The 27647-nt window shown below is 41.2% G+C and overlaps 1 protein-coding gene across 7 annotated transcripts in view; it reads right to left on the minus strand.

Moving 5' to 3' along the window:
- Bdh2 (3-hydroxybutyrate dehydrogenase 2) overlaps positions 1-24622 on the minus strand; it is a 26108-nt gene extending 1486 nt beyond the window's left edge. Inside the window, exons 1-10 of one of the 7 annotated variants that reach the window (XM_015484611.2) lie at positions 24469-24524; positions 21986-22084; positions 21100-21190; positions 19906-19984; positions 15264-15360; positions 13947-14055; positions 7527-7587; positions 5521-5634; positions 2185-2243; positions 1559-1651 (exon numbers count right to left, since the gene is read on the minus strand). In XM_015484611.2, coding sequence (XP_015340097.1) covers positions 1559-1651; positions 2185-2243; positions 5521-5634; positions 7527-7587; positions 13947-14055; positions 15264-15360; positions 19906-19984; positions 21100-21171 — 684 coding nt within the window. In that variant the 5' untranslated portion in view covers positions 21172-21190; positions 21986-22084; positions 24469-24524. Of the gene's footprint in view, positions 1-1477; positions 1652-2184; positions 2244-5520; positions 5635-7526; positions 7588-13946; positions 14056-15263; positions 15361-19905; positions 19985-21099; positions 21191-21985; positions 22085-24468 lie in introns of all 7 variants that reach the window. The other 6 variants (XM_015484610.2, XM_048813676.1, XR_007351399.1 and 3 more) reach the window with 6 other exon arrangements.
- Between the last annotated feature and the right edge of the window lie 3025 nt (positions 24623-27647).

Below are 27647 nucleotides of genomic sequence, written 5' to 3' on the forward strand. Positions count from 1 at the left end.
AAAAAAAAAAAAAAAAAAAAAAAGAAAAAGAAAAGAAAAGCAAACTCTACTATGAACTGCTTCTAGCTCCTCAACCAAAACAAATGCCATTTTTGTTACACATATTAAGAATATTTGATATTTGGCAACATAAGGATAATATGACTTATCATCAGCAGTATTTTTAAAGCAAATGAGCTCTTCTGAAGATATGGAGTCAGAGGAATCACACAGGCTATTGTGCTTGCTCCACTAATAATCTGCCTAGCCCTTTCTCTGGCCATTAACAAGGTTTGCTAACAGGTCTGAGAAGTGGTGGCTCCTCTGTCACTAAAACATTTCAATCCTGTATTTGCCACACTCACCAGCCATCTGGTGTGCACCACTTTACTGTAAAGAGGAGCTAACTGATGAGTAATACACCTCCTTAGTCCCACTCCAACCCTGTCCTCCTCTCTTCCCATTCATCCCAGATCCCTGTTTATGTAATATTCAAAGACATAAAACAAAAGAGGATGCTCTTGTGCTCTATACCTTATAATGTAGTTTTTGTTTTCTCAGCTGTATGTCATTTAAAAATACACACTAGGCATTAAGGATGAAATTGGTTGCTAAACAGATGCAAAGTAGGAGAGAGTTAAGAATTTTCATACACAATGAAAACTAAGTAATAGGAAAAAAAATAGCCAGTAGAATTCTCCCTAACAAATCACCAGTAAAACTAAAAACACCACATATCAATCCTGACTCCCCTGAACACAACTAAATCTGATGAACCCCTTAACACTCTCCCCAGTTCTTCAGAAGCTCTTGCAACCCTAGAAGTTCCCCCTGACTTACATTTAATCAGGATGTCTCCAATTTTAAGTTTTCCTCTGCTGAGGACGAAACCCAGGGCCTTGTTTGTACTAGGCAAATACTCTAACCAACTACTGACTTACATCCACAGTCACTATCATCCCTGTTTTAAAAATTTTATTTTGGGACGGAGTCTAAGTTATTGAGGCTGGCCTCAAATTTGCAGTCTTCCTGCCTCTTGAGGAAGCTGGGATTACCACCTCCCAGCCTCTTGAATAGCCGGGATTACAGGCATGTACTACCACATCTGACAAATTATAATTTTTGAAAGTAGTCCTCCATTTATTTTGCTTTATGATTTTAAGACATTAAAATTGAATAAGGGAGCCAAGTGTGCTGGCACACACCTACAATCCCAGCTACTCGAGAGGCTGAGGCAGGACGGTTGCAAGTTTGAGGTCAGCCTTAGTAATTGAGCAAGACGCTGTCTCAAAATTTAAAAAAATATATATAAAGGGGTGCAGATGTAGCCTCAATAATGGAGTGTCCCTGGATTTAATCCCAGCACCACACACACACAAACACACAGAAGTTGAATAAGGGGATCACTGGCTCTGATCAAATGGCCTTTCCTTAAATAGATTAAATCAGAACATGCCCCTATCTCGTAAACACAGCACCTCAGCATACATGTGCCAACCTGAACGACTTTAGGTTGATGAGAAAATAGTAGTCAAATGTGATGGAGGGTAATGAGCTTCCTGGGAAGAGAGATGCTTACTTCATCAGAAGCCAGATATACACAGAGCAGGGCTACTTCTTCCGCAGTTGCAAATCTTCCTGTCTTTTGTCTCTTCAGGAAATAATTCAGTGCCTGGGATCAGAGACCATTCCAGACATCAGTGATGCTGGCTGACATGTGTGCACACCTGCAACTTCTTTAAGGTGTGAAAAGCAAGGAAATCTACAAAGGAACTATGGGTTTGCCACCTTGAAGAACCATCAGCTGGGGTTATGGTGATTCTTTCACCCAAGGTGCTCAAACTATCCATGATATAATGACACCTACAGATGCTGTGACACATCAGAAAGCTGATATAAAAGAAGAATGTTTTTTATTTTATTTTATGGTAAAACATGTAACATGAAATTTACAATTTAACTATTTTAAGTGCACGGTTCTGTAGTGTTAAAGACATTCACATTGTCTTACCACCTTCTAATCTCCAGAATGCTTTCCATCTTGCTAAAATGAAACTCCATACTTATAAAGTAGTAACTTTTCATTCCCCTCTGCCCCAGCCCCTGGTAACCATTTTCTGTCTCTATGAATTTGTCTACTCTGGGTAAGGAAGAGGACATTTTTTTAACCAAAATGTTTAAACATATTTAAAATTCTAGTAATACCTCTTCAGGATTTTCTCTGGCTTGTATTCTTTCTTGCAGAGATGGGGTATCAACGGTTCCTAAATCACAGGATGACATTCAGTTTGGTTACTTCTTTAAACCAAAAAAGTAGATAATTAAACTTTAAACTTCCTTTACATATAATACAATTAGTGACACCCTTCTCCTTTGACTTAAAATGACAATTTCTCCTTGGCTGCCTGATCTCTTGACATGTAACTTCTTTAATAACATTACTATGATTTTTCTCAAACAGACTATGATTATTTGTAACAACCACAATGAGATGTAAATAAAATCATCCAAGCATTTTATCATCCAGTTTGCCTTAATGATCTCAAAAACATTCTTTGCTGATAAGTTTTCTGTAGGGATCCTTAGGTACAACTCCAACACTGCCATCATTCTTGGTGATTTAGGTGGCTATAAATCTTCCTTAAAATTTTGCCTATTTTCATTGGTTCTAAATTCCTGTTTTTAACCACTGTTTTAAATTTTTAATAAAAATTATGATTTGAAATTGTTTTACTTTGAAAAAGAAAAATAAGCTAGGCATGGTAGCATGTGTTCCTGTAATCCCAACAGCTCAGGAGACTGAGGCAGGAGGATTGCAAGTTCAAAGTCAACCTCTGCAATTTAGTGAGGCCCTAAGCAATTTAGTGAAAACTTGTCTCAAAATAAAGATAAAAAGGACTGAGGATGTGGCTCAGTGTTTAAGCACCCTTGGGTTCAATCCTTAGCACCAAAAAGAAAAGAAAAATAAGAATGAAACTAAAATTTTAAAGTCCATGTGTTTCTGCAGCAAGCTCTCCAGACTTCTTATTTATTTATTTATTTATTTATTTATTTATTTTTTAGGTGTAGATGGACAATGCCTTTATTTTTATGTGGTGCTGAGGGTCGAACCTGGGTCCTGCCCGTGCTAGGCGAGCACTCTACCGCTGAGCCACAATCCCAGCCCAAGACTTCCCAGATTATAACTCATATAATCTGTAATTTCTCTTTAGAGGACTTTTTTTTTTTTTTTTTTTTTGAGACCTTACAGTCTAGTACTCTGGGGAACCATGTGATCTTTTGAGGTTGTAACAAATGTAACAAATGCTTTTACAGTCATACCCTCAGCTTCATCTTTAGAATATGCTCCTGAGAATGCCATAGATCTGATCTCTGCTCTGAAACCATTACTTAAATTGAGCATGGTTGCGTACAGCTATAATCCTAATCACTACCACTCAGGAGGCTGAGGCAGGAGGATTGCAAGTTCAAGGCCAGCCTCAGCAACTTAGCAAGGCCCTATGCAACTTGACAAGACTTTGTTTCAAAATAAAATAATAATAATAATTTTAAAAAGAGAGCTGGAGATCCTTGGGTTCAACCCCTTGGAGGAAAAAAAAGGAAAAAAAAAATTCTTAGTTGTGGTATCATTTTTTCCATTTCTAATGGAGAGGCTGAGAATCTTCAAAATCAGAAACCCTGACACCTACATGTCAGGTGAGCCCTTTCTTCAGGTTCTTTCTCTCTTTTTACACTTTATCATAAGCAGACAGCACTTTCAACACGCTGGGTGGAAACTGCCTTAGCTAGATCACCCAGTTCATTAGAAATATTTTCTACCTTCACATTACTACAGGAACTAAGGTCTGCTTTTGCCCACTTTCCAATGTTTCCCCCCTTGTCAACAGCTTCCTTAATGTCCAAAGTTTTACTATCAGGGGGTACCTTCAGTTTCTACACTCCCCTCAAAACCCTTAAAGCTTTAAGAGTTTGCTGTCACTGAGGTGGGTGAGCATGGCATCTTACAGGGCTGGTGCTGATGGCTATTAAATGAAAACTGTAGAGCAAGCCAATGCCTGCAGATGAATTCAGCTGTCACTTGACTCTGCTGGGTCCATGACACAGACGGACAGACACCCTGTCTACGCATATCTGGTTGGAGATTCCTGACTCACATCATCAGCACCGTCCCCGTCACACTCATTCCTGCTCAGGTTTCTTCTGTGTTTGGCTCTGTGAATCACAGACTGTTCCTTGTTCCATAGACTTTGGGAACATATTTTCCAATCTTATGAAAAATCCAGCTGCTAAAATAACCACATTTTCCAAACCATTTTGCCATTTTTTTTCCTCCACTGGGTAAATAGTGCCAAGAATGGCTACATTCAAGTAACACCAATGTGTACATCAAAACCCAGAGAAACCCTCTCTCCTGTTTTATTCTTTTTCTTAGTGTTATCTATATTTACATTTCTACTCCAAGAAAAATAAAGCAGCATATCTCAATCACTGAAAATCTGTAGCTGGAAGGATATTTCATAGTTTTCCCTCCTGTAAGTGGGAAATCTTTTTATCCCAAGATTCAAGCAGAATCTCTTGTGGGACTTTCCAAAAGACAGGCAGTTCTCCCCCATCAACTCCTTCCCCAAATTCTGGCATGCCATGCCCTTCAGGTTTGGAAAGGTCCCACAGGTAATTTAAAAATAGTCCTCCCAAATCCTCCAACGTCAGTAGACAACTTCTGAAAACTATGATCTTGCATAGGCAGTGTTTCTTTTTGGAGGACATTAATAATCATTAGGTACCCTCTATTCATTTTGGGTGGTGGGACTAGGTCAAAGCAATATCTATCAAACAGACACATCCACAGTTACTGAAAGTCTCACTTTTCTTCTTCCTTTGTATGAGGGGCCAGAACACTTTTTTTGATAGAAATAGCAAACATTTTTGGCTTTGAGATCCATTTGGTCTTTGCCTTTGCAGCCTGAAAACACAGCCAATACATGGCAAGTTGACTGTGAGTGTGTTCCAATAAAACTTTAAAACCAAACAGGTGGTATCCAGAGTTGGCCTGCAGACCTTAGTTTGCAGGCCCCTTTTTATTGCATAAAGAAGGGTTAAAGTCTCCTTTTGATTTCTGAGTCACCCCATGATTTGGATAGATCCCTATGCTCTGCCAGACTCCCTTTACTTTCTCCCTCCTGTCTTATAAACATGGTCTGCTTTTTAGCTTTCCCCTGATAAGGTCACCCTGGTCTGATTCCCAAACATCAGGCCCTAACAAGTTTTGTCTTAGGCACTTGATTGCAAATTGCCCTGCACATGTGGGTGGCTTTTAAATCCTTTGCATCTGTGACTCTTTCCTAATGACTAAGGGTCTCTTTCCCAACTTACAACTGGAAGACTCTTACCTTAGGAAGACCAGAATCTTTCTTTTGAACTTTTCCCAATGACAGACTACAATGTAACATTTGGTAAATGAACTTACGCAAAATGTCTCTCACAGTGGCAAACAGGATATCAGAAAGGACAAGTTCACAGCCCTGAAATTGCCGGACTCACCTGGGCACACACAGTTGCACCTAATACCCTGCTGGATGAAGTCTGCAGCCACGGACTTTGTAAGGCCAATCACGGCTGCCTTGGTGGTGCTATACACACACCTGTTCACCACTCCTGAGGGGCAAGGCAAAGAGGGACAATTGAAGGAATCAGAAACACAGTTTCTTTTAGAGAGGAAATACAAGGTAGTTTTCTCAATAGTATTTTCCTGCTTCCTCCCACCCTCCTTAAAAAAAAAAAGAAAGAAAGAAAGAAATCAGGTTTTCTCCTTTAATAGGCCAGTTGCCGCACCTAGGAAAATAATTTTAGTATAGGCACAATTTAACTGAGACCCAGGTGTTGAGATGCTGCAGTTACTTAATAACCAACAGCAGTCTGCTTCTTGTTGTCCATTGCTATAACTCTTAAGCAGATTCTAAAAGAAAAAAAAATGGAGGAGAAACAAAACCAAGCAAAAAACAAGCAATATATACAAGTGTAGGCACTTCTTTACATTCCTCCCTTGAGCATGCTGAGAGTGTGTGTCCTTGAGAAGAAAAGAAACATTACCTCAGCAGTAGCTGTTTCATTTAAAACTCAAATCCACCTGAGCCAGGCTGTGACATTATCTCCATTTTCCCCTGCCATCCTATTCCTTCGACTTGGCTTCTCATTCAGAGTCTAAATCAACTGTCTTTGGGAAGCATTCCTCAAACCCTTGGGCAGAGTCCCCTCCCCTATAATGTGAGGGCACTTTGCACAAACCTCTTGTTAGAACACTCTCACACTGTAGGATGGTGTTTGCCTGCCTTTCTCCTCCTTTTGGACTATGAATTTGGGGAGACAGGTGCTCACTCTATCATTCTATCATCTTTTGTGTTTTTTGTTTGTTTGTTTGTTTTTACTTTTTCTGAGGAATAGAAGTTTATGTTAACATTTATAACTGCACTTTACCATTTTGCAGAGTAATTTCAGGTACATGGATCTTTCCTTTCTTCTCCCTTTTCTTCATTTTCTTTCTTTCTTTTTTTTAGACAGGGTCTCACTATGCTGTCCAAATTATGCTCAAACTCAGGAGCCTCCTACATCAGCATCCCAGGTAGCTGGGATTGTAGGTTGTACCATTGTGCCCAACTCAGTATATAATTTTGGATTAATTAACTGATAAATGCTTCCTTCCCCAGCTCCACAGTCATCTCCATGTCCATTAGAAGAAATAAAAGGGAAGTGTTAGGGCTGGCCCCAAAATGGCTGTAGTAAGGCTCCCTCGCCAAAACTTCTGATGGGCTATATTCTTCTTCATCTTCTTCTTCTTATTATTATTATTAAATTTTTTTCTTTTTTTAAAATATTTTTTTAGTTGCAGATTATTTAGTTGTTTATATTTAATGTTGTGCCAGGGATAGAACCCAGTACCTCATGCATGCTAGGCAAGCCCTCTACCACTGAGCCACAACCCCAGGCCCTACGTTATATTTTTAGTGTGTAGCCAGGTCTGAGAACTGACTATGTAAGGGTTAGTCAAGGCCAGAAACACTGTGACTCAGTGTATAGACTCAAGGTCACACACATTAACTTGTGAGTATGCACCACTACCCCCCCTGCCCCTGTTGGTAGTGTGCCTTATTTGTTTGGCCTGCATATAAAAAGGGCCTATGGAAATGGGCTGGGGTGGGGGCTAAAACGGAACTGGGGGCTGAAGCTGAAAATGGGGGCTGGCTAATGGCTATGGCCGTCTCTGAATAAAGGTTGACCAATATGCCTCACATCTTCTTCTACCTGCTGAACCCTGAATCTGTTCCCTGGGACAGAGCCCCTGCAGAACAGGAAGACAAAGAAGATATTTAATTTTATGTCTATGACAATAGGTCTGATGGTCAAGGAATGTATTACCAACATTTTAAAAAAGCAGTTTTGAAATGATATATGGGTCTTATGACCTCAGCTATGTGTACTCCCCAAACCCACAGCTCATAAGTGTGTGCGTGTGAGCATCATGAACTCCAGAGGAAGGAAGGCACTCCTACCTTTGATGCTGGAGGCCACAGAGGACATGTTGATAATGTTGCCGGATTTCTGAGCAAGCATCTGACAAAACAAAACAACTGTGAACAGGGAGATACTCTGTAGCTCAAAATACTCTGGCTTTAAAATGTTTTAATTTACTTATGGTTTGCAGAACCAATTTAACCGTGGCATTAACTATTTGTGTTAGAAACTGTTAACAGTAAACCCACAACACCCGGCCCACCCATCTGCCGCTGGGAACTGGTGGCCTGTGACACATTCACTGACATCTCTGAGGAGCCTTACCACCTTCCCATAGTCCATGACCAAGGATGAACTCCGAGCCAAATGGAATACGAATGGAAGCCAATCATTACGGTGTATTCCTGATGTTAGGACATTATCACTCCATTCAAAACACACACATGCACACACACACATATCTTTTGTGTTGTGGAACTGGGCATTGAGCCAGGGGAGCTCTATCACTGAACTATACCCCAGAATTTTTTATTTTGAGAGAGTTGCACTGAGTTTCCCAGGATGGCCTTGAATGTCCTGCCCCAGCCTCCTGAGTTGCTGGGATTGCAGGCATGTGCCACTGTGACTAGCTCAACACCTATTTGTTGAATACTAACTGTTCGGGAGATTCGGAGATAAATGACACAGCCCTGTCTATAGGGAGCAGTCAATCAGCCAGCCAGCCTGGTGTGGTTGACATAATCAAAGTCTAATGACAGTGAAGAACTCCAGAGATCTAAGGGAAGGGTGGGGGCAGGAGGCACCAATCCAGGCTGGTGGGGGGGGGCACTTGGAGGGGAGCTCCTGAGTGGGAGGTATAAGGACAGAATTCCAAAAACTAAAGTATTAGAAAAATAAAAGAGTGTTTCAAGGGAAGGGTATCACATGTACAAACTGGGAGGAGTGGATGGGCCTGGCTGGAACACAGAGTATTGAAAGAATGAGGGTGCAGAGTTCATCAGGGGCTAAACCAAAGAACCCGAGTCAGTGACATGGAAGGGTTTAAAGCAGAGGAGGAGAGGCCGATTCAGATTTAGGATTACAGAGACTACTGTGGCAGCATTCAGAGACCAGTGAAAGCTGATGTAGTGATTGAGGAAAAGATGGTAAAAGTGGGGTCCCAGAAATGTCCGAGGAGCAGAGGTAGCAATCACCAGCTGGGTAGGCAGGACTTGATTCATAGTTACTGCAGTGAAGTGAGTCCCACTCAGGACAGTGTTTCCTAAGGATGCCTCCCTCAGGCTTTCCCCACTAAAATGTAAATTCAACAAGAGGAGGGACTTTGGCTATTTTGTGCCCTTAGAAAGGTTACACAGTAGACCATCAATAAAATTTGATGAATCAAAATTTCCTGAGGTGCTAGATTAGAAGACAGATTGCTGGGTCCTGTCCCAAACCTAACAGAATCTATAATACACACAGCTGCTATGAATTACAAAAAGGTTTTCAAATGAACGTATGCTTTGTTAGCCATAACATGAATGTTTTTTGAGATTATAGGAATATGTGTAAGGACATGGGCACCGTGGCTGCTTTGGGGAAAGAAGCAGGAAGCTGAAAGAACCCTTGGCACTAAATTCCCATGAAATCAACAGCAAGGCAGATGGCCAACAAGAATCAGATGGACATCACTACCCTAAGTACATGTCTGATGACACAAATGGTGTGACTCTACTTTGTGTACAACCAGAGATACGAAAAACTGTGCTCCATTTGTGTACTATGAACTGAAATGCATTCTGCTGTCGTGTATACCAAACTAGAACAAATGAAAAGAAAAAAAAAAAAAAAAGAACAAGGCAGAGATGGTGGAGAGTAAGAGAGCAGCAAAGTGTTAACATCACTGCTGGGGGTAGTGCAGAACAAACTAGAGAACCGCAGGAAACCCAGCAGGGTGGTCATATCTTGAAAATGAAGTAAAGAAAGGGTTTTAAAAAGGAGGGGTCTCTATAGGTGATGCAAAGGGTCTAGAGAAAAAAAAATCACTTCTGTCAAGGTGAGTTTCTTTAGCAGTTTTCAGGAAAAAAAGAGGTGTAGGAAAGGGAGAGGTATGTGACAGACAAATCCAGGGTTAGGCTGGCCAAGATGATAGGGTTCTTTATTGTACTTTTTCTACCTTCTGGTTTTTGTTTGTTTGTACTGGGGATTGAACCCAGGGGTGCTGAGCCACTGAGCCACATCTGCAGCCCTTTTTATTTTTTATTTTGAGATAGGGTCTCCCTAAATTGCTTAGGGCTAAGTTGCTAAGGCTGACCTCAAACTTGTGATCCTCCTGCCTCAGCCTCCTGAGTCACTAGGACTTACTTTCGGTTCTAACACTTAGCTACTAATTGTACCTAAGAACTGACAATCTAAAATAGCCCCAAGGCATTGTGTGAATGTACTAAATGGACACCAAGGGAAGCTGTGGTGACCCAACCATGTCAAGGAAGATAGCTAGGAAAAACTAATATTTTGTGTTTCCTTATATGATAAAGGGGATCATCATGAATTGGGGTTCTCTTAAAGGGATCAGGAATGTTAGTAATGCTTACTGGTATAAACTCAGGAATGTTAGTAATGCTTACTGGTATAAACTATCTTACTGGTATAAACTATCTTACGTATAAACTAAGCCTTAAAGTCGCTCTTTCTCATTCAATTTAGTAACTAATCTACTTATAATACACTGAGAATATATTCAAGCTATTTTAATATATAAAGAAGGCTATTATGTAGGCTCAGTCTCCAGTCTTCTGAAATGCAGTAATTCTTTGGGCAAAACTTAGAAAACAGTCACCTTGGAGGCATTTGTCCTGCCCACTGACACTCATACTATCCATTCGACCCAGGACCATCAGCCAATTTTGAAGACATTGCTCACTTCTTCTAGGCTATGTTCCTTGCCCAACACTAGCTCAGGCCAGGCCCCAATTTTTTCCCTAATGGATCTTCTCCTCTGGTGGAACTTGCATTCTGCATGGACCTCTTCTTACAGTATGTTCACCTTGTGCTCTGTTTTTTGACTGATCTTTCAATCTTGCAGTGTTCTTTATTTTATTTATTTATTTTTTTGTATCTCCACATAAACAAAATTATTCTGCAACTGTTTCTGTGTTTTGACAACCTGATCTTTCCGTTCTGCCCAGGCTCTAAATCCTGGCTTCCTCTGGAAAGTTCCAACTGGTATATGTGTGTCATAGTTTATGACAGGGAAGATCCTACATAGTTAGGGCTGGAAGTGATTGCACAATTTCTGGCCCTCATTTTTGGATAGAAGAAATAAATACCGAGAAAGAGAGCATGTGTCATCTCCCAAGGCACCTGGCTGATTTGAGACAGAATTGAGACCGTGCCTGGGGACTTCTGATGCAAGTGTTTGAAACTGGTAATTAAGTTAGTCTGAGCCACTTTAAACAACTTGCACTGAATCCTTCTGATTTTACATCCTAATTATAACTACCTCTCAAAGTTTTTTTTTTAAAATAAATGTGTGTTATTGCCTCTTATAGATCATTGTTAAGATTAAAGTTGAGTATGGTGGCATGACTGGAATCCTAGCTACTTGGGAGGCTGAAGCAGGAAGATGGCAAATTCAAGGTCAGATTGGGCAACTTAGACCATCTCAAAATGGAAAATAAAAAGATGTAGGGATGCAGCTCAATGGTGGAGTACTTGCCTAGCAAGTGTGAGAACCAGAGTTCAAACCTTAATACCTGGGAGGAAAAAAAAAAAAAAAACAGAGCTTTAAGTCATAGACAAGTTTATTAATTTACAACTTGACCTTGGTATATTTAGAAAGTTAACCTACATGTTTAAATTTCAGCTTCACTATACTCAACACCTACTTCCTTATCTAGTATTTGTGAGTACTTTAGCAGTGGGCTCTGTTTTACCAATGAGTCTCATACATGTCTTACCCACTGTGATGTAATTTCCCCCTTACCATGGGCTCTGCTTCATCCTCATATACTGTGCAAAGGATCTGTCTTCCAAAAATACATGGAAGTTCCAAATAATATTTTATTTATATATATGTATATATAAAATATAATAATATAAATCATTTATATTTTCATTCATTCCTGGGCACACCTAAGATCCCTTATAGGCACTAAACAGATAAAACAAAACAAAACAAAAAAAACCCCCAAACATTTCCTTCATTATCAAGTTAGTTTCCTTAATCTTGCTGCTAATGTTCACCTGGATCCTTCTTGACATCTGGTTGACTCTCAGAGCAAAGTATCGGCTTTGCTGCGTCCTTAACACAGCTCTTCTCCAGTCCTGGGTTGACTGGCATTCAAAACCCCCAGTCATCTAATTCAGCCAGGACAGGAGGGCAACAGTGTCCCCTCTGCATTTCACCAGGGTTCACTTTACAAACTTGAGCTGAGCCAGTTCTGTACTCAGTCTCTTTCATTGTCTGCTATTAATGGCTTATGAGCTCATTCAAAGTCAGGGCTGCATGTATCCTACATTTATACCCCCAGAGAACCTAGTAGAATACTTCCTACTGAAAAGGGTTTTGTTTGTTTGTTTTCAATTTATACTGGGCAATGAGTATTTCTTTACTGTTGCTATTGTTTTTGTTTTAATTACCTGCCCAGCTAACTTGTGTAGCAATCAAGTCCACTGTACTTTCAGTCCTTTTACAAGACTTAAATACTAACACTCTTACGAGGAAAGTATTTACACAAAGGAGCGAGGTTTACCCAAACAAGAAGGCTAAACTCTTCTACATATTTTTATAACTGTGCCATATCACAAAACAAATCACTATATCCCCAGCAGGTAAGGTGCTCTGTCCTAACATGCCTTCATAATATTCCAGTTAGAAATGCCATTTCTTGCAGCAATTCAACCTTTCAATGCTGGTGGAATGTGTTGTGATTCAATTGTACCTTTATTCAGTCATGCTTCAGGGACAGTGGGCTGCATCCGTTTCATAAGGCTGTCATAAGACAGTGCCAAATATGGGGTGTTTAAGGACAGAAATTTATATGTCCTAATTCCAGAGTGCTTGCTAGAATGATTTCCTTTGAGGCCCACTCTTTGGCATGTAGATTGCCATCTTCTGTCTCGATGTTGGCATCTGTGCTTCTCTGTGTCTTTAGTGCCACTTCCCTAAAAGGTTTCTAATGCTTGTTTGTAAAAGTAAATTTAAAATATTAATGAGCTTTATGAAGGCTGGAGAATTAAAAAGAAGTTAACTCAAGAGGAATGTTTGCTTTCTTTCATTTTTTTTTGGTACCAGGGACTGAACCCGGGGGCACTTAAGCACTCAGCCACAACCCCAGCCCTTTTTAAAATATCTTATTTACAGACAGGGTTGGGTCTCACTAAGTTCCATAGGCTGGCTTTCAACTTGAGATCCTTCTGCCTCAGCCTTCTGAACCTCTGGGATTATAGGTCTGTGCTCCTGTACACCCTCTCTCTTCTCTCTAGTACCCCTGTGGCTCAGCTAAAGTAGGAGCTAAAGGAGAATCTTCAGGGTAGAGAGAGGCAACAGGGTCCATCCATTCCCAGTGCAATTCAGGAGGCACTGAATTTTCAGGCTTCAAATTTGGGTTTTAGCCATTGGTTGGTTGTGTGACCTTGGAAAAGTGACCTAACCTCTCGGTTTTACCCTCTGTGGATGTATGTTATGGTTTGGATGTGAAGTGTTTCCCAAAAGCAAGAAGATTCAGAGGAGAAATGATTGAGTTCTAAGAGTCTTAACCCAATCAGTGGATTAATCCCCTGATAGGGATTAACTGAGTGGTCACTGAAGTGGTAGCCTGTGGCTGGAGGAGGTGGGAATTGGGGCATGGCTTTGGGTATAAATTTGTATCTGGTGAGTGGAGACCTCTCTCTCTACTTTCTAATTACCATGTGAGCTGCTTCCCTCTGCCACACCTTTCTGCCAAGAGGTCCTGCCTCACCTTGAGCCCCAAGGAATGGAGCCGGCCTTCTATGGACTAAGACCTCTGAAAACGTGAGCCCTCAAATAAACTTTTCCTCCTCTACAATTGTGCTGCTTGGGTTTTTTAGTTAACAGCGGTGAAGCAGCTGATTAAAACAATGTGATAGGATAGCAACTATCTCATAGGCTTCTTCACAGTACTTACAACTCCTCCACATATTCTATGTCTATTTAATTACCTGTTATCCTGTTTCACCCTTCAATAATGAAAGCTTTCTCATAAAAAGGATTTTGTTTGCTGATGGATCTTCTGTGGTTGAAATAGAGCCTGGCATGTAGAAAGTGTTTAATAAATATTCCTTGAATGTATGAATAGAGAGGTTAAGTGAATTAATTGATATCAAATGCCCAGATTTAAATGTTCAGTGCACACTAGTTGTTCTATAGTCACTCCCCAGCACACATGGGCATCCTTCCTAGGTGCCCAGCATGGAGACCTAGTGTGGTGCTAGCCTGGTGGTGGTGGTGGCCTTACTTTAGGAAGGAATGCCTTGATCATCAGGTACATGCTGCGGACATTGAGATTCATGGAAAAATCCCAGTCTTTTTCCTCACAGTCCAGGATGGTTCCATGATGAACAAAACTGAAAGAGGGATTAAACAGTGGTGTTGGTGATGTCATTAAAGGGCTAGGGACAAAGCTCAGCTGTAAAGTGCTTGTCAGTATGCATGGGGCCCCAGTTCAGTCCCTAGCACTGTTCAAAACAACAACAACAACAACAACAACAAAACCTGCTATTAAAATGTATAATTCATTTGTGAATCACTCTTACTGACTTAGACCCTTGTCTCTTTGCCTTATCAAGACTTTAAATAATTCAAACATAGTATCACTTAGCATATTGTTAGTAAGGATCCCAACAACTTAAGCTAGAACGTTTGTTATCTGAGAACAATATTCTTTTCTTTTTTTTAAAAAAAGGAAAAGACAAGAGTTTGGGGTTTCCAAACCAGAGAAGCTCTATATCAGCTGCACTGGAAACATCAATGCTATTAAAAACAAATAATGAATCTAAGACATCAGCCCCATTCAACTCTATTTTAAGAGCAACAGTGCCCTCAGGTGGTGTGAATTGAGTGCTCTCCAGAAAAATCATTGGCAAGAAAACCAAGTGGGAATCAGTGTCTCAGGACAGCAAAGCAACTTGGCTGCTGTTTACTTGCACGGCAGAACAAAACCAAACCCTAAAATAATCTGCTCTCCTGTTCCAGTCACACTTCCTCAGGGAAGCTTCCTTAACACTGGAGTCCTTATTGGTTTCGTTATGTAATCAATTACTAAGTATTGTTGGTGGGGGATTCCCTTGTGCTGCAGGACTCCCAGTTTGGTCAGACAGGTCAGCCCCCTGCCAGCGAGAACCACCAACCACATGCTGTATTTCTGTATCCTCTACACTGCTGAAAATTTAATAAATGCTCAAAAACTAACTTAGCTGTTTTTGTCATGTCTCGAGGTATATTCTTACATTTTAAAAATAGATAATCAGAAATCACTATTTCACTTCCAGACACTGATACAGCACTGGTACTTCCACTGCACATGACACAGCATTGCACCAGTACCAGTTGTCTTCCATGGTCTGAAACTGCTTTTAGGCCCCAAATGTGTGTCTCTCTGGTTGTCTTACTTGCTGAATATTACGGGTAACGAAAATGCCGTCTGGAATCTAGTCATACTTCTCAAGGAATGTATCAGGGTCCACAAAGAGTAACTTTGCTATATTATCAAAATTATTTTTTTTAAAAGTCATAGAAAACTTTCTGAAAGTGAAATCAAAGAGTTATAAATTACCCAGCAACATTAAAGAGAACATCAATTCTTTCAATCTCACTGGCGAACTGATCAATTTGTTTCTTCTTTGTGACATCAAGGACACGAGTTTGGATACCTGGAAGTGAAATAAAAGACACTATTTACTATGTGGCACATATATACAATAGAATATTACTGAGCCATAAAGAAGAATGAAATTATGACATTTGCTGGTATATGGATGGAACTAGAGAATATCATGCTAAGTGAAATAAGCCAAGTCCCCCCAAATCAAAGGCTGAATGCATTCTCTGATATGTGGATGCTAACACACAAAAGAGGCAGAGGATGTTCACTGGATTAGACAAAGGGGAATGAAGGGAAGGAAGCAGGGATGGGAACCGGATATAACTTTCCTATGCTCGTATATGAACACATGACCTGTGTAACTCCACATCATGTGCAACCACAAGAATGGGATCTTAATAAGAATAAGACACTCTCCATGTATGTGTAATAGGTCAATATACACTCTACTGTCATGCATATATAAAAAGAACAGATATAAAAAGAAAGTTTAAAACATAAAGTGCACTGAGATTGTACACACGCACACACACACACACGCACGCACAATACTCACTTACCAATAACCATAAAAATGTTTAATCTTGAAAATTTAGCTGTTTTTGAAGCATGGAGAGTGAAGAATGCAGTATCTGCCCAGTTAAGGCACACAGGATGGTGGGCTGTCATTACAGGGTCTTAAGAATCTTAAAAATCTCATTAAAATGTATAACATCCCCCCAATGCCCCCATCCCTCTTCTTTGCCGTTTCTAAATTGAACAACAGGCTCCTTTCTGAGTGATGCCTTTAGGGTGAACGCTCACTGAGTCACATTAGACGTGTCCTAACCCAGCAGCGAGGACAGAAGTGGCACATTTCAGCCCATTCTTTCCCCAAAGACTGTGTTGCCCTTGGACTGGTTACTAAAACAAATCTGTGTTCTCTAACAAAATCAGCATTTATGTCTCTTTAAAAAAAATACATATGGTTTATTTATTATTTTGATATACAAAGAAAAGACTAACAAACAGAGAAAAGGAAGACTGAATTTTTGCTTCAGCAAGACTTCACTTCCAGTACAACAGCTTTACTTTGATTTCTTGGCATTATAATTCAACATATTTTGACTCAATTGGCTAATTCAAGGACTAATGTGAGCTTGATTCATGTAACTTGTCCTATTTTACTGAACAGTTGATTTTTTTTTATTTTTAGTTGTTGATGGACCTTTACTGTATTTACTTATTTATATGTGGGGCTGAGACTCAAACCGAGTGCCTCACATGTGTGAGGCAAGCGCTCTACTGCTGAGCTACAACTCCAGGCCCTGAATGGTTGACTTTGAAATGGGTTTTCTGTTCTGATTTCTTTCAGGGTAATTGCAGTGCTCTGAGGTTGGAGTTAGATTGAGTGCCCTGCAGTAAATGTAGTTGCACACCCAAATCAGCTGGGTGATCTCTTAGGGTTTCTCACCACGATATGTGACTTTAGGGCTATGCTATCCCAGGATGGTAACCACTAGTGAGCTACATGTGGCTTGTGAGCACCTGGAATATAGTTGGTGTGATCTGAAACATGCATATATGTAAAATACACGTGGATTTTGAAGATTTAGTATGAAAATGCTGCGATGTTGGTCAAAGGGTACAACCTTGCAGTTAGGAGTAAATTATGAAGACTAATTTACATAGTTAACACCATGTATTGTATGCTTGCAATTAACCAAAATACCTTAAGTATTTTCATCACACATACAGAGAGAGAGAGAGAGAGAGAGAGAGAGAGAGAGAGAAATATGTGAGGTGATGGATATTTTGGATATCAAAATATCACATTGGGGCTGGGGATGTGGCTCAGTGGTTAAGCACTTGCCTAGTATACAGGAAGCCCTGGGTTCTATGGGGGAAAAAAATTCCCCAAAGCAACAGCAACAACAATAAAACCAACCACATCATGGTGTACACCTTGAATACACACAATTTTTGTCAGTTACAGTTACAACTGTTACAACTCAATAAAGCTGAAAAAACTGATCGAGGCTTGTAATAAAGTTGTGATAGTTCAAATCAAAAGATTAATTATGAAAAAAGAAGGTATAATACTTTGCTAATTTTTAGTACTGAGTACATGTTGAGATGATAATATTTTAGATAACTTGGGTTAAATAAATAATAAAATTAATTGCCACCTGTTTTACTGTTTTAAAGTGGCTGCTAGAAAATTTACCAATACACATGTGGCTCACATCAGGTTACTTTTGGACAGGGCTGCTGTAGAGAACAGAACAGAAGAGTTGTCGTGAATAGGTAACCTAACAAGTCTTCACACATAGCTTGGTAATTTGAAACTTAAGTTCTCAACATATTGATAAATAAAAAGTTTTAAGTATATATCTTCAAATTTCTTTTTCCAGTCTTTTTCTCTTTCTTTCTTTCTTTTGGGTAATAAACTCAGGAATGCTTTACTACCAAGCTACATCTTCAGTCCTTTTTAATTTTTCATTTTGAGACAGGGTCTAGCTAGGTTGGGATTCTCCTGCCTCAGCCTCCTGAGTCTCTGGGATTATAGGTGTGCACCATCTCTTGCCCTTTTTCTTTTTTTCTTTTCTTAGAAGTGGAATTCAGTTTTGCTTTGTCCTCTTCATGACTACCATGACTTCCTCTATTGAAGACAGGAAGAAAAGTCCCAGCCTTATGCCACAGAATTCAAGTGCTCATGTACTTGTTAGAGGTGGCAAGACACCTGTTTCTCCAGGTTTTGACTCTGAGAGGTGATGCTTTCAGTATCAGGGTAGGGAGGAACTACTGCCAAACCACTGGGAATGTCTTCTGGATTAGTCAGTGCGCCAATTTATAAAGTGCTGCTGGAGTTAATATCTGTCAAGCTGTCAAAAGTGTCCACACTTGCAACAAACAGTAAAAGAATCCCAGGGCCATCGCAGAGTCCTTCCCAGCTGAGTCTGGTCATTATTGCAGAGCTGCTTTAACCTCAGAGACGCTGTCCCTCACCTCAGATGGAGCCTCCCAGATGCTCTTCAGGTGATGGACTGTAATTTGGAAACTCATCTGATGTATCAAGAATAGCTCAATGGGCTGGGGTTGTGGCTCAGGTTGCCTTGCATGTGTGAGGCACTGGGTTTGATGCTCAGCACCACATAAAAGAATAAATTAATAAAGTTGTTCTGTCTGACTACAGCTAAAAAAAAAAAAAGATATGAGGCAACCACATCGTAAAAAAAAAAAAAAGAATAGTGTTCAAGGCCTGTGGATGTCGCTCAGCCTGCTACTTGGAGGCTGAGGCAGGAGAATTGCAAACCACAGGTCAGCCTTGCAACTTAGGTAGACCCAGTCTCAAAAACAAAAATTAAAAAGGTCTGGGGATGCAGCTCAGAGGTTCAGCACCCCTGGAGTCAATCCCCAGTACCAGAATATTCTTCTTTTATTATTTGATTTCATTTTTTCCTGGAAATAGACGGTGTCCTCAGAATTCTTACTCTATGAGCTAATCAAGGAAACATGTCTTCCAAGAAAAAAATGGATGGTCTAACTGCAATCCTCAAGAGATCCACAATGATCAAGATCCCCAACAACAAGGAAAATCTAAGAGCTGGGTGCCTGGATATGCACACTAATCCTACCCACCCACTCAGAAACCTGAGGCTGAAGACCTAAGTTCAAGGCCATCCTGGGTAGGTTAGGGAGACCCTGTCTCAAAAAAAAAAAATGGCTGGGAATACTGCTGAGTGGCAGGGCACCTCTGGGTTCATGCCCAGTGTGAAGGTGGGGTGGGATGGGGGAGCATACAGGGCAGAAAAGTGGCCTGAATGTGGAGAAGGCCAAAGACATTCATAGGGACACTCAGGTTCCTTCCGCTCCACAAGAAGATGAGCATTACTGTGAAATGGACCCAGAAAACGAAGCTCACAAACAAATCAGAGTCATTAATTATTCACCAAAAGGAACAAGAATACAAGATCTGCTGTCTTACTGTGGGAAGAGCCGCTTTCCAGCATTTGATAGTAACAATGTAGAAAAATCATGTGAAACAAGAGATTGAAGTCAACTGTTCCCCCAAATACAAAATTGCTGATTAACCTCCATGTTTGAAAGTGTTTAAAAACTGAGGGTGGAAGCACAACTGATCCCAAGGGCACGGTGGCGGTGGACAAACGCAGCTTGTGGTGGGACCTGCACAGCCCCAGGCTCTGGCTCATCATCTGAGCCCTGCACCCACAGTGCCCCTTCCTCCGTTACCCAGATTTCATTTAAGGACACAGATTTTTGTGTGTTTTGAGGCCAATGAGCCAGAATCTAAAGAGGCAGCCAGTGTTGCTGAGCTAAGGAGCTCATTAAGCAATCCCTGGCATATAGGAAGCTCTCTCTCTCTTTCTTTTCTCTCTCTCTCTCTCTCTCTGTGTGTGTGTGTGTGTGTGTGTGTGTGTGTGTGTGTGAGTGTGGTGCTGGGGATTGAATCCAGGGCCTATGCATGCTAGGCAAGTGCTTTATCGCTGAGCTACCTCCCCAGGCCAAGGAGCTCTCTTGAACCTTCAAATGTCATTGCTTTGTAATGCCTGACAGACTCTGAACCCCATGGTCCAGCTGCTCAGTGGCTTACCTGGGTAGTTTTCCAGTTCCTGAAGTTTGGACTCATTGATGTCCGTGGCTATGACTTTGGCACCTTCATTTGCAAAAGCCTGGCAGACACAAAGTACAAATAACTACTTCATTTACTCAATTAAAATGCTTGGAGGAATGGAAAACATCTGATCTTTTTTCTTTTTTTCTTATTTTCATGGCTGTTTCCCCTATAAAATACGTGGAATTTCAAACTACCCAGTCTTGCTTCCCTTTCCCCACTCTGATTATTTTTATTTATTTTCATCGTTCTTTAGAACAATGTGACATATATTCTGCATGTCTTTTGACTTTTTCTCTTTAATATCAAACAACATAGTATTTATTTATTTATTTATTGGTACTGGAGATTAAACCCAAAGGCACTTAACCACTGAACCACACCCCCAGCCCTTTTTATTTTGAGACAGGGTTTCACTAAGTTGCTTAGAGCCTTGCTAAGTTGCTGAGGCTGGCTTGGAACTTACCATCTTCCTGCTTCAGCTTCCCGAGCTGCTGGGATGATAGGCATGCACCACTGCGCCTGGCTAAAATTCTGTTTTTAACACTTCTTTAAAAAATGTTGTTATTCCATTTTTAACTAGATTCCAAATTATAAGAGAAAAGGGATTGAATTTTCCTCCTAGGAGTATACTAGCACTTTCATAAAGCTCAATCATGCCCCTTACGACGCATTATTAGCTCAGGTAGGTGGTATAATGTGGGAGAAGTTGAGGTAAAGCACAAGACAAGGGTAGCCTGACACTTTTATAACTCTGGAGTCCTAATTCTGAATTGACACGATTTCAGAAAGCTATGCACCTCTGTGAGACCCCTGCAGTAAATTTATTATGGTACAGAAACATTTTTGAGGCAGAGAACTACATTTCTCAGCATCCACGGTTATGGGTGATATCACATACTCTGTGGATGTATTCATTCCTTTATCTGCTTCAGGTAGTGTGACTTTTTTGGTAACTTATGACAACAGAAAGATAAAGTTAATTTAAAAAACAAAATGCCTGGGGGTGTAGCTCAGTGGGAAGAGCACCTGCTCAACATGCTCAAGAGCCTGGGATCACTCAGTGCCTGCCCCCAAAGCAGAGCAGAATCAAATAACCATAGTTCAACATTTATATTGGGCCACATAATTCAACACTTCAAAAGTGGGCAAGTAAAGAAGACAGTGACTCACCACAGCAGCTGCCCGGCCGATCCCCTGAGCGGCAGCTGTTAGGATGATGACTTTCCCATCAAGTCGACCCATGAGGAAACTGTGGTTTAATCTAAAGACAAATGCATTCCATGGCTTACACTGTAGCCCCTGGTCTTGTGCAGGCCGTGACGTCTGGAATTACAGCTCTGTGTGCTGCCGTAAGAATGTGAAGACAGCACCCCTGTTCCAACAGTCCCCCCATCTGAATGTCCTGGACACTTTACTCCAGATACCTAGCCTTGTACCTCAAAATCATTCAGCACAACACACTGAGGTGATGACGGGCGATGGACTCCGGATGGAGAGGACACCTCTGACCCTGCTCCTCACTATCCTCCCTGCTACCCCTGCACCCATTGCTATAGCATCGTTTGTGTCCTTACCACCCAGGGCTGCTTCTCGATTTCTCTCCTGTAAACTTCTGTTGAGGTTGCAATATCAATAACTTATGATTTTTTTTCCTTGTTCGTTGAAAAGATTTCCTGATTGGTCTCAGAGATGAACAAAAGGGCTGGAAAAATCAAATCATGTCCAATGTCCCCATTTTACAGAGGAGGGAACTGGACCTGCCCGTTAATAAAGCCAGTCAGTGGCAGAGCCAGAACTAAACTTGAATTTCTGGCTCTTTTGCTGTGAGAACAATCCTTCACACCACACTGCAGATCCTCTTTTACAAATTAAACATGTAACAGTAACACTTGAACACATATAATCAGTAATTTCTAAAAGCAAAGAATGAGAAACTCTGACATAAGGGAAATTCAATGTGCATGAGATATCTGGCTAAGCTTGGACTGCACATCATAGGGTGAGAGGAACAGCTAGTGATGAGCTGGGATTGGGGGAGAGTCTAGTGGTGATCAACCTTGTTCCTTTTCTTGCTCTGCTCTGTCCTTCAAGTGTACCTCTGACTTCATACCAACTCACAAAGTGGCTGCTGTGGCCCAGACATCACATTCATATTCTAGGAAAAAGAGAAAGGGAGGAGTAAAAAACTAAAGCCTTTCAGCTGGGCGTAATGATGCACACCTGTAATCTCAGCCCATCAGGAGGCTGAAGCAGGGGATTGCAAGTTTAAGGCCAGCTGCAGCAACATAACGATACGCTGTCTCAAGATAATAAATAAAAAGGGCTGGGATTTGTGGCTCAGTGGTTAAGTGCCCCTGGGTTCAATACTTTGTACCAATACACTAAAGCCTTTCAGAGAGGCCTCATTTTCTGAGGAATGAAATTAACTAAATTATGCTATGTGCACATATGAATATGTCACAGTGTATCCAACTATATGTATAATTATAACGTACTAATCAAAAATTTAAAAAAAAAAAGAAATTGGAAAGTTCTTGGAAATTTCCACCTACATTTCATGACTCAGACCTGTACAACTTGGCCACCCTAACAACAAAGGAGGTGAGCAATTTGAGAAGTTTGTTTTCCAGCCATGAGAAAGTGAAAAGCAAGAGGGAGAGTGAGTTGGATGGGTGCCTAGTGAGCCACCTGATTGCACTTGCACAGATGGCCCTCACTGTCACTCGGCTCACTTGCCTGCCTGATAGAGTAGAGGTTGCAGGCCTGGCCCGTACCTGCCCCCCTGCCCTGTACCCAAGGCACCCTTTCCTTTCATGCCTCCACACCTTGGACCAAACTCCACATGCTAAAGCACCAGTTCTTCTGTAGGCAGTGGGCTTGAGGATGCATGGAAAGGACACCACATGATCAGAGATGTATTTCAGAAAGATCACAGCAAAGAACAAGCCTGGGCAGGCGCAGGGCGGTGTGGGTGGGAGGTCCTGCAGTTGGTCTGAGAGGTGCTGGTGAAGAGAGAGACCTGGAGGATGACAAGCGTGTCAGAGATGAGACACCGGGGCCTGGTCACCAACGAGATGCTGTGATTTGCCCATTGTTGTACAGAGATGAGTGCAAACCTGGGTCTTCTGACTGCAGGTCCAAGAGACGGCCCTGTGGCTCAGGGCACTGACACATGATGCTTGCAAGCCCAGCAGACCTCTTTAAACTCCCACTGTGGCTGCAGGAGCCTGTAGCTCACTCACCCCAGATGACAGGAGGTGATCAACCATGAGGAGTTTGTCCTGAGGCCACTTTTTCAGAGGCCATTTGGAGACTAAGGCAGACCCATTTCCAGGAGATAGCACCTTTCTCATGGCTTGACCTGGCCGACTTTCAAGACTGCCTTGCTGAAGGTCTCCTAGACTTTACAGCATTCTGGATGTTTCCATCCCACCTGGCTTTGCTCTTTCTCCTTTCCGTGGTGATCTCATGGCTCCTCAGCCTTACCTAGTTCCCTCTGCATTTTCTGGCACAGGAACATTTCCCCAAATACCATCCACACCTGGGTAAGTATGTCTAGGAGTCGGCCTCTCCGAGGACCAGACCCAGACAACCACACCATCATAACTAGTTCCCATCATAACTAGCTCCAGGGACCAGCTTACAGCTCCCTGTTAAGTGGAACTAAGTGGAACTAAGCTCCACTTAGTTCCCATTTGTTAGGAAACAGAGTAGTGGTTTTTACACTGCCTGACCTACTCTGAGACAATGAATACTTTCTTCTTACGAGAGAGATAAAATTTCACTTTAAACACAGAAGAAGTTGGAAAAATTCTACGTGTACTTTAGAAAGACTCTAGCTGTCTTTATGGTCCTCCAGTCCTAAGCATGGTGTATTGAGAAGCTGTTATTTTACAATACCCTTCTAGGTAATGTGGGGCTCATGTCACTGTAAAGGCACTTGTCCAAAGTTAAGAATCTCTGACACCCTGAGAAGCAGGTAATGAACACAAAGCATTCTTTTTTACTCACTTTGAAAACCTCCCCCTACTTGGCCTCCCTGTTGTACTGAGTCCAGATTTTGGAGCCAAAGCTTTCACATTAGGTAAGTTTCATTCTCAAACTAAAACAGATTTCTTTGGGAGAAATGAGTGCAAACATAGCCAGACATGATCAAAATCAGGCAACTCCTAGTAAATTCAATGTGAACATTGAGCACATTGGTTTTCTTACTCTAAATATTGGGGGACAATATTAATTTTGATCAGCAGAGGCAAAAATAGAACATTTTAAGGATATCTAAATGTTTCCATGAGCCAGACAGAAAAATAATCACTTAGGATAGATACTGTAAAAGTTCTCCATTTCTTTAGCTACTTTGAATAACTTATAAATATGGTAAATTTTAAACTTGTTAAAAAAAGACCTGTCTTTATCCTGATCTAACTGCTGAGATTAATCTCACAATATGCAATGTACAAAGCAAAGCAACATCTGAGCATTAAATCTTCCCTTCCCACAGTCCAAAGTTTTTGTTTTATAAGTATTAGGAAATCTTACTTTAGAGGAATGAGTACTTGGCGTCTCCTCTAGATCCACGCAGGAAGGAGTAATAGACTTGAGATCTTTGTTCAGAAGCAAGTCAAGCGCTCAATAATGCATGCTGGGATTCGTAGTTCAGATTCCTTCCCAGTACTAGTTCAATTTCTTTTATTTTTTTTTTTGAGGAGTTGCATCAGCCATACCTTTTATGTGTGTGTGCTGCCATCTAGTGGTCGACAGGTATAACTGTTACCTCCCAGTAGAAGAGGAGTGGAAAATATCTTCACATCTCACTTAGGATGTGAGGTCATTTCCTTCTCAGCCTGTCTCTGACCGTTTTTTTTTTTTTTTTTTTTTTGCTCCTATTATTCACTGTTGTTAGTCAAGGTTGAACGAACAAGAAACGTCAGGTGGAAGATACCAGAACAACAAAATAGAAGGAATTCTGGTATTGGGGATTCTGTAACTTTCCTAGCCCTTAAAAAAATTGCCTGGTGTTTGAGGTGCATTTTGACTGTTAGTCTGTCATATGGACTTTATGCTAACACTAATACACAGAAAGTGGCCCAATGCAGGCAGCTTGACTGCACAGGGTGGGTGGTGGAACAGGCGGAGCTTGAACGAGCTGTGGAGGTGCAGAGAGGAAGAACATGTTGGGCAACAGCAAAAAAAAAAAAAAAAAATCATGACTGGCAGAAAAACACTGAGATATAAATACAAGAAGAAAGGGCTCGTTCTTGTGAGCCCTCTAGCCTAGGCTGGCAACTTGTACTTTATCTGCTTGTAACTGAGCAGTGCGGGTGTGTAGGATTTGGGACGCATACTTTGTAAGTGAGTTTATTCAACACTATTCAACTCACTTTCTCCCTGCTTTTTGCTAGAGAACAAAACTCCCAAACTCCTAACCTCCTTTGCTGGTCACTTTGGGCAGATCTGGCTGACATGTGGGCAGAATAGCCTGAGGAGGGCTTCCTTCTTGAGGTGAGGTCTCTTTTGAAAGGCTTTGTCTTTTGTCCCTCCCTTTCTTTTTGCCTGGAATGTAGATATGATGCCTTGGGCCATAGCAGTCACTTAGTGAGTTGGGTTCTGAGGTCAGTGGCACAGGTTAGGGACAGAGCAGTTCTAGGGAAGGAAAGTGGTTCGTTAAACAGGGCCTCAGGGCAACAGCCCCACACTAACTCCTCTGGACTTGATGAGGTAAACACACTTCTGACCACTACTATTTTTTTTTTGTTGTTGTTGTTGTTTTGTTTTGTTTTGATGCTCAGAGCTAAGTGAAAATGTCACCATGTTAAGAATAAAAACCGCCAACCGGAAAGACTAGGGCAAATCCCACATCTTTCCTTCCCTAATAGAGTAAGAGTAGGGCACTTAAATTTCTATACCTCTGGTTTTTGCATCTATAGAATAAAGATAGGATAGCACCATCATGGTGCAGATGGAGGACTTGACATGTGAACCTGTCACTGGAGGAGGACCCGGGGAGGGTCACCTCAACTCAGGATTGGTGGGGCTCTTCACAAACACTGTAAAAAAAGAATTTAAGTATGTGTCAGATAGAGGCACAGAGATTCATTTAGAAAAGCAAGGATTAGCTAGGGGAAGAGAGGTACAGTCCATCTGGAGAGTGAGAAGCCAACGCTCTGATCTGGGGTCCTAGTATTTAGAGAGGGACAGTGGCTAGGGGGCTGTACTCAAGATGAGGTCATGTTGGAATCATGCAGTTTTGTGTCAGTTTTCCTTGTGGTTGCTCATTGTCCTCGCCTCACACTGCTCTCTGTGGGTAAGGACCAAAGATGCTGGCTGAGTGGCTTGCAGGTTGCTAGCTTTGCATATGGTTCCTGGGCATTTCCTATATCACAACAGCTCACGGGCACTTCTCTTTGAGGTCTCAGCATACTTTTTTTCTCTATATAGTCCCAGTTCCTATCTCAACCTCATTAGCACAGTGTTGGCCGCAGATATACTTCATAAATATTAGTGATTATTTTTATGGAGGATATTGTCAGAGAAATGTGATCTTAATGGATAGTATAATTTGTCCTTTTTAATAAAAGCATCTGACTTAGTTTTGTCATATGTTCATGTAAACTATTTGCTAAGACTGTCCTTCCTTGTTCGGATGCAGCTTCTATTGCTGGGTCTAATGATCTGTAATCACATCCAACTGTGCTCCTGGCTGTCAGAGCAATGTCCTTCTTTTGACTTCTGAGGCTTTTGGAAGGGGATTGATAAGAGTAAGAGAGTTCTCTAACCAAGGTTAACTCCACACTCTTTCCTCAGTGCAGTTTTCATCCGCCTCCCTTTGTCTGGTCATCTTCAACCATAATGTATGGTACTGTTAGGCCTTAAGCAAAGCAGGCAGTTTAGGGACGAAATCCCACATTAGGGAGGTTGAGGGAAGCTGTTGCCTCTTTAAAGAGAGTAATGCCACTTCAAAGTTGTTGTTCTTTTCATTTCAGCTAAAACTTTGGAAAAGTATGAGGGGCTGGGGCTGTAGCTCTGTGGCAGAGTGCCTGCCTCGCACGTGTGAAGCACTGGTTTTGATCCTCAGCACCACCTAAAAATAAATAAATAAAGGTATTATGTCCATCTACATCTAAAAAATGATTTAATAAAAAAAGCATGAGGAACCAGTCAAGGTTTCTGAGTTGCTCTGACTCATTCTTTTAGGCAAACTTATAATACTCAGCAGAGTCTGCCCCGAAGTTCATGCCCACCACCTTTGCCTTTTAAACATGTGATCTATAACTTTAAGCTGAGTATGCTGAAAAATGTGCCCATCCCTACATGAATATGTATAGGTTCTGCTAATAAAATCCTCATGATTCCTTTGTTTAGGGAGAACTTTGCTTTGGAAATTACCCAGTGATCTCTTTACATGCTGCAGGTAACAAACCTCCAATCTTATCTCTTGGTGGTACTTTTTGGCTTTGTACTCACTAAATGTGAACCCATTGCTATTGATTACATTATTGCAAATACTCCCTTACTCATTTGTATTGCTAATAGTTGAAATGTCTTCAATGGTTAGAACTATATCATTTACATCATTACATTACTATAAGCTCAGAGAAAAAGCATGTTGGCTGCTTTTTCAATTTGTGTTCCACATTGGCAATACTTTTCTGTGCCTAAGACTAATAGGTACAGGTAGATGCTCATTAAATATTTGCTGAGTGAATGGTAAGCTTTCA

The sequence above is a fragment of the Marmota marmota genome, unplaced genomic scaffold (genome assembly GCF_001458135.2).
Source record: "Marmota marmota marmota unplaced genomic scaffold, marMar, whole genome shotgun sequence".
Lineage (NCBI taxonomy): Eukaryota > Metazoa > Chordata > Mammalia > Rodentia > Sciuridae > Marmota > Marmota marmota.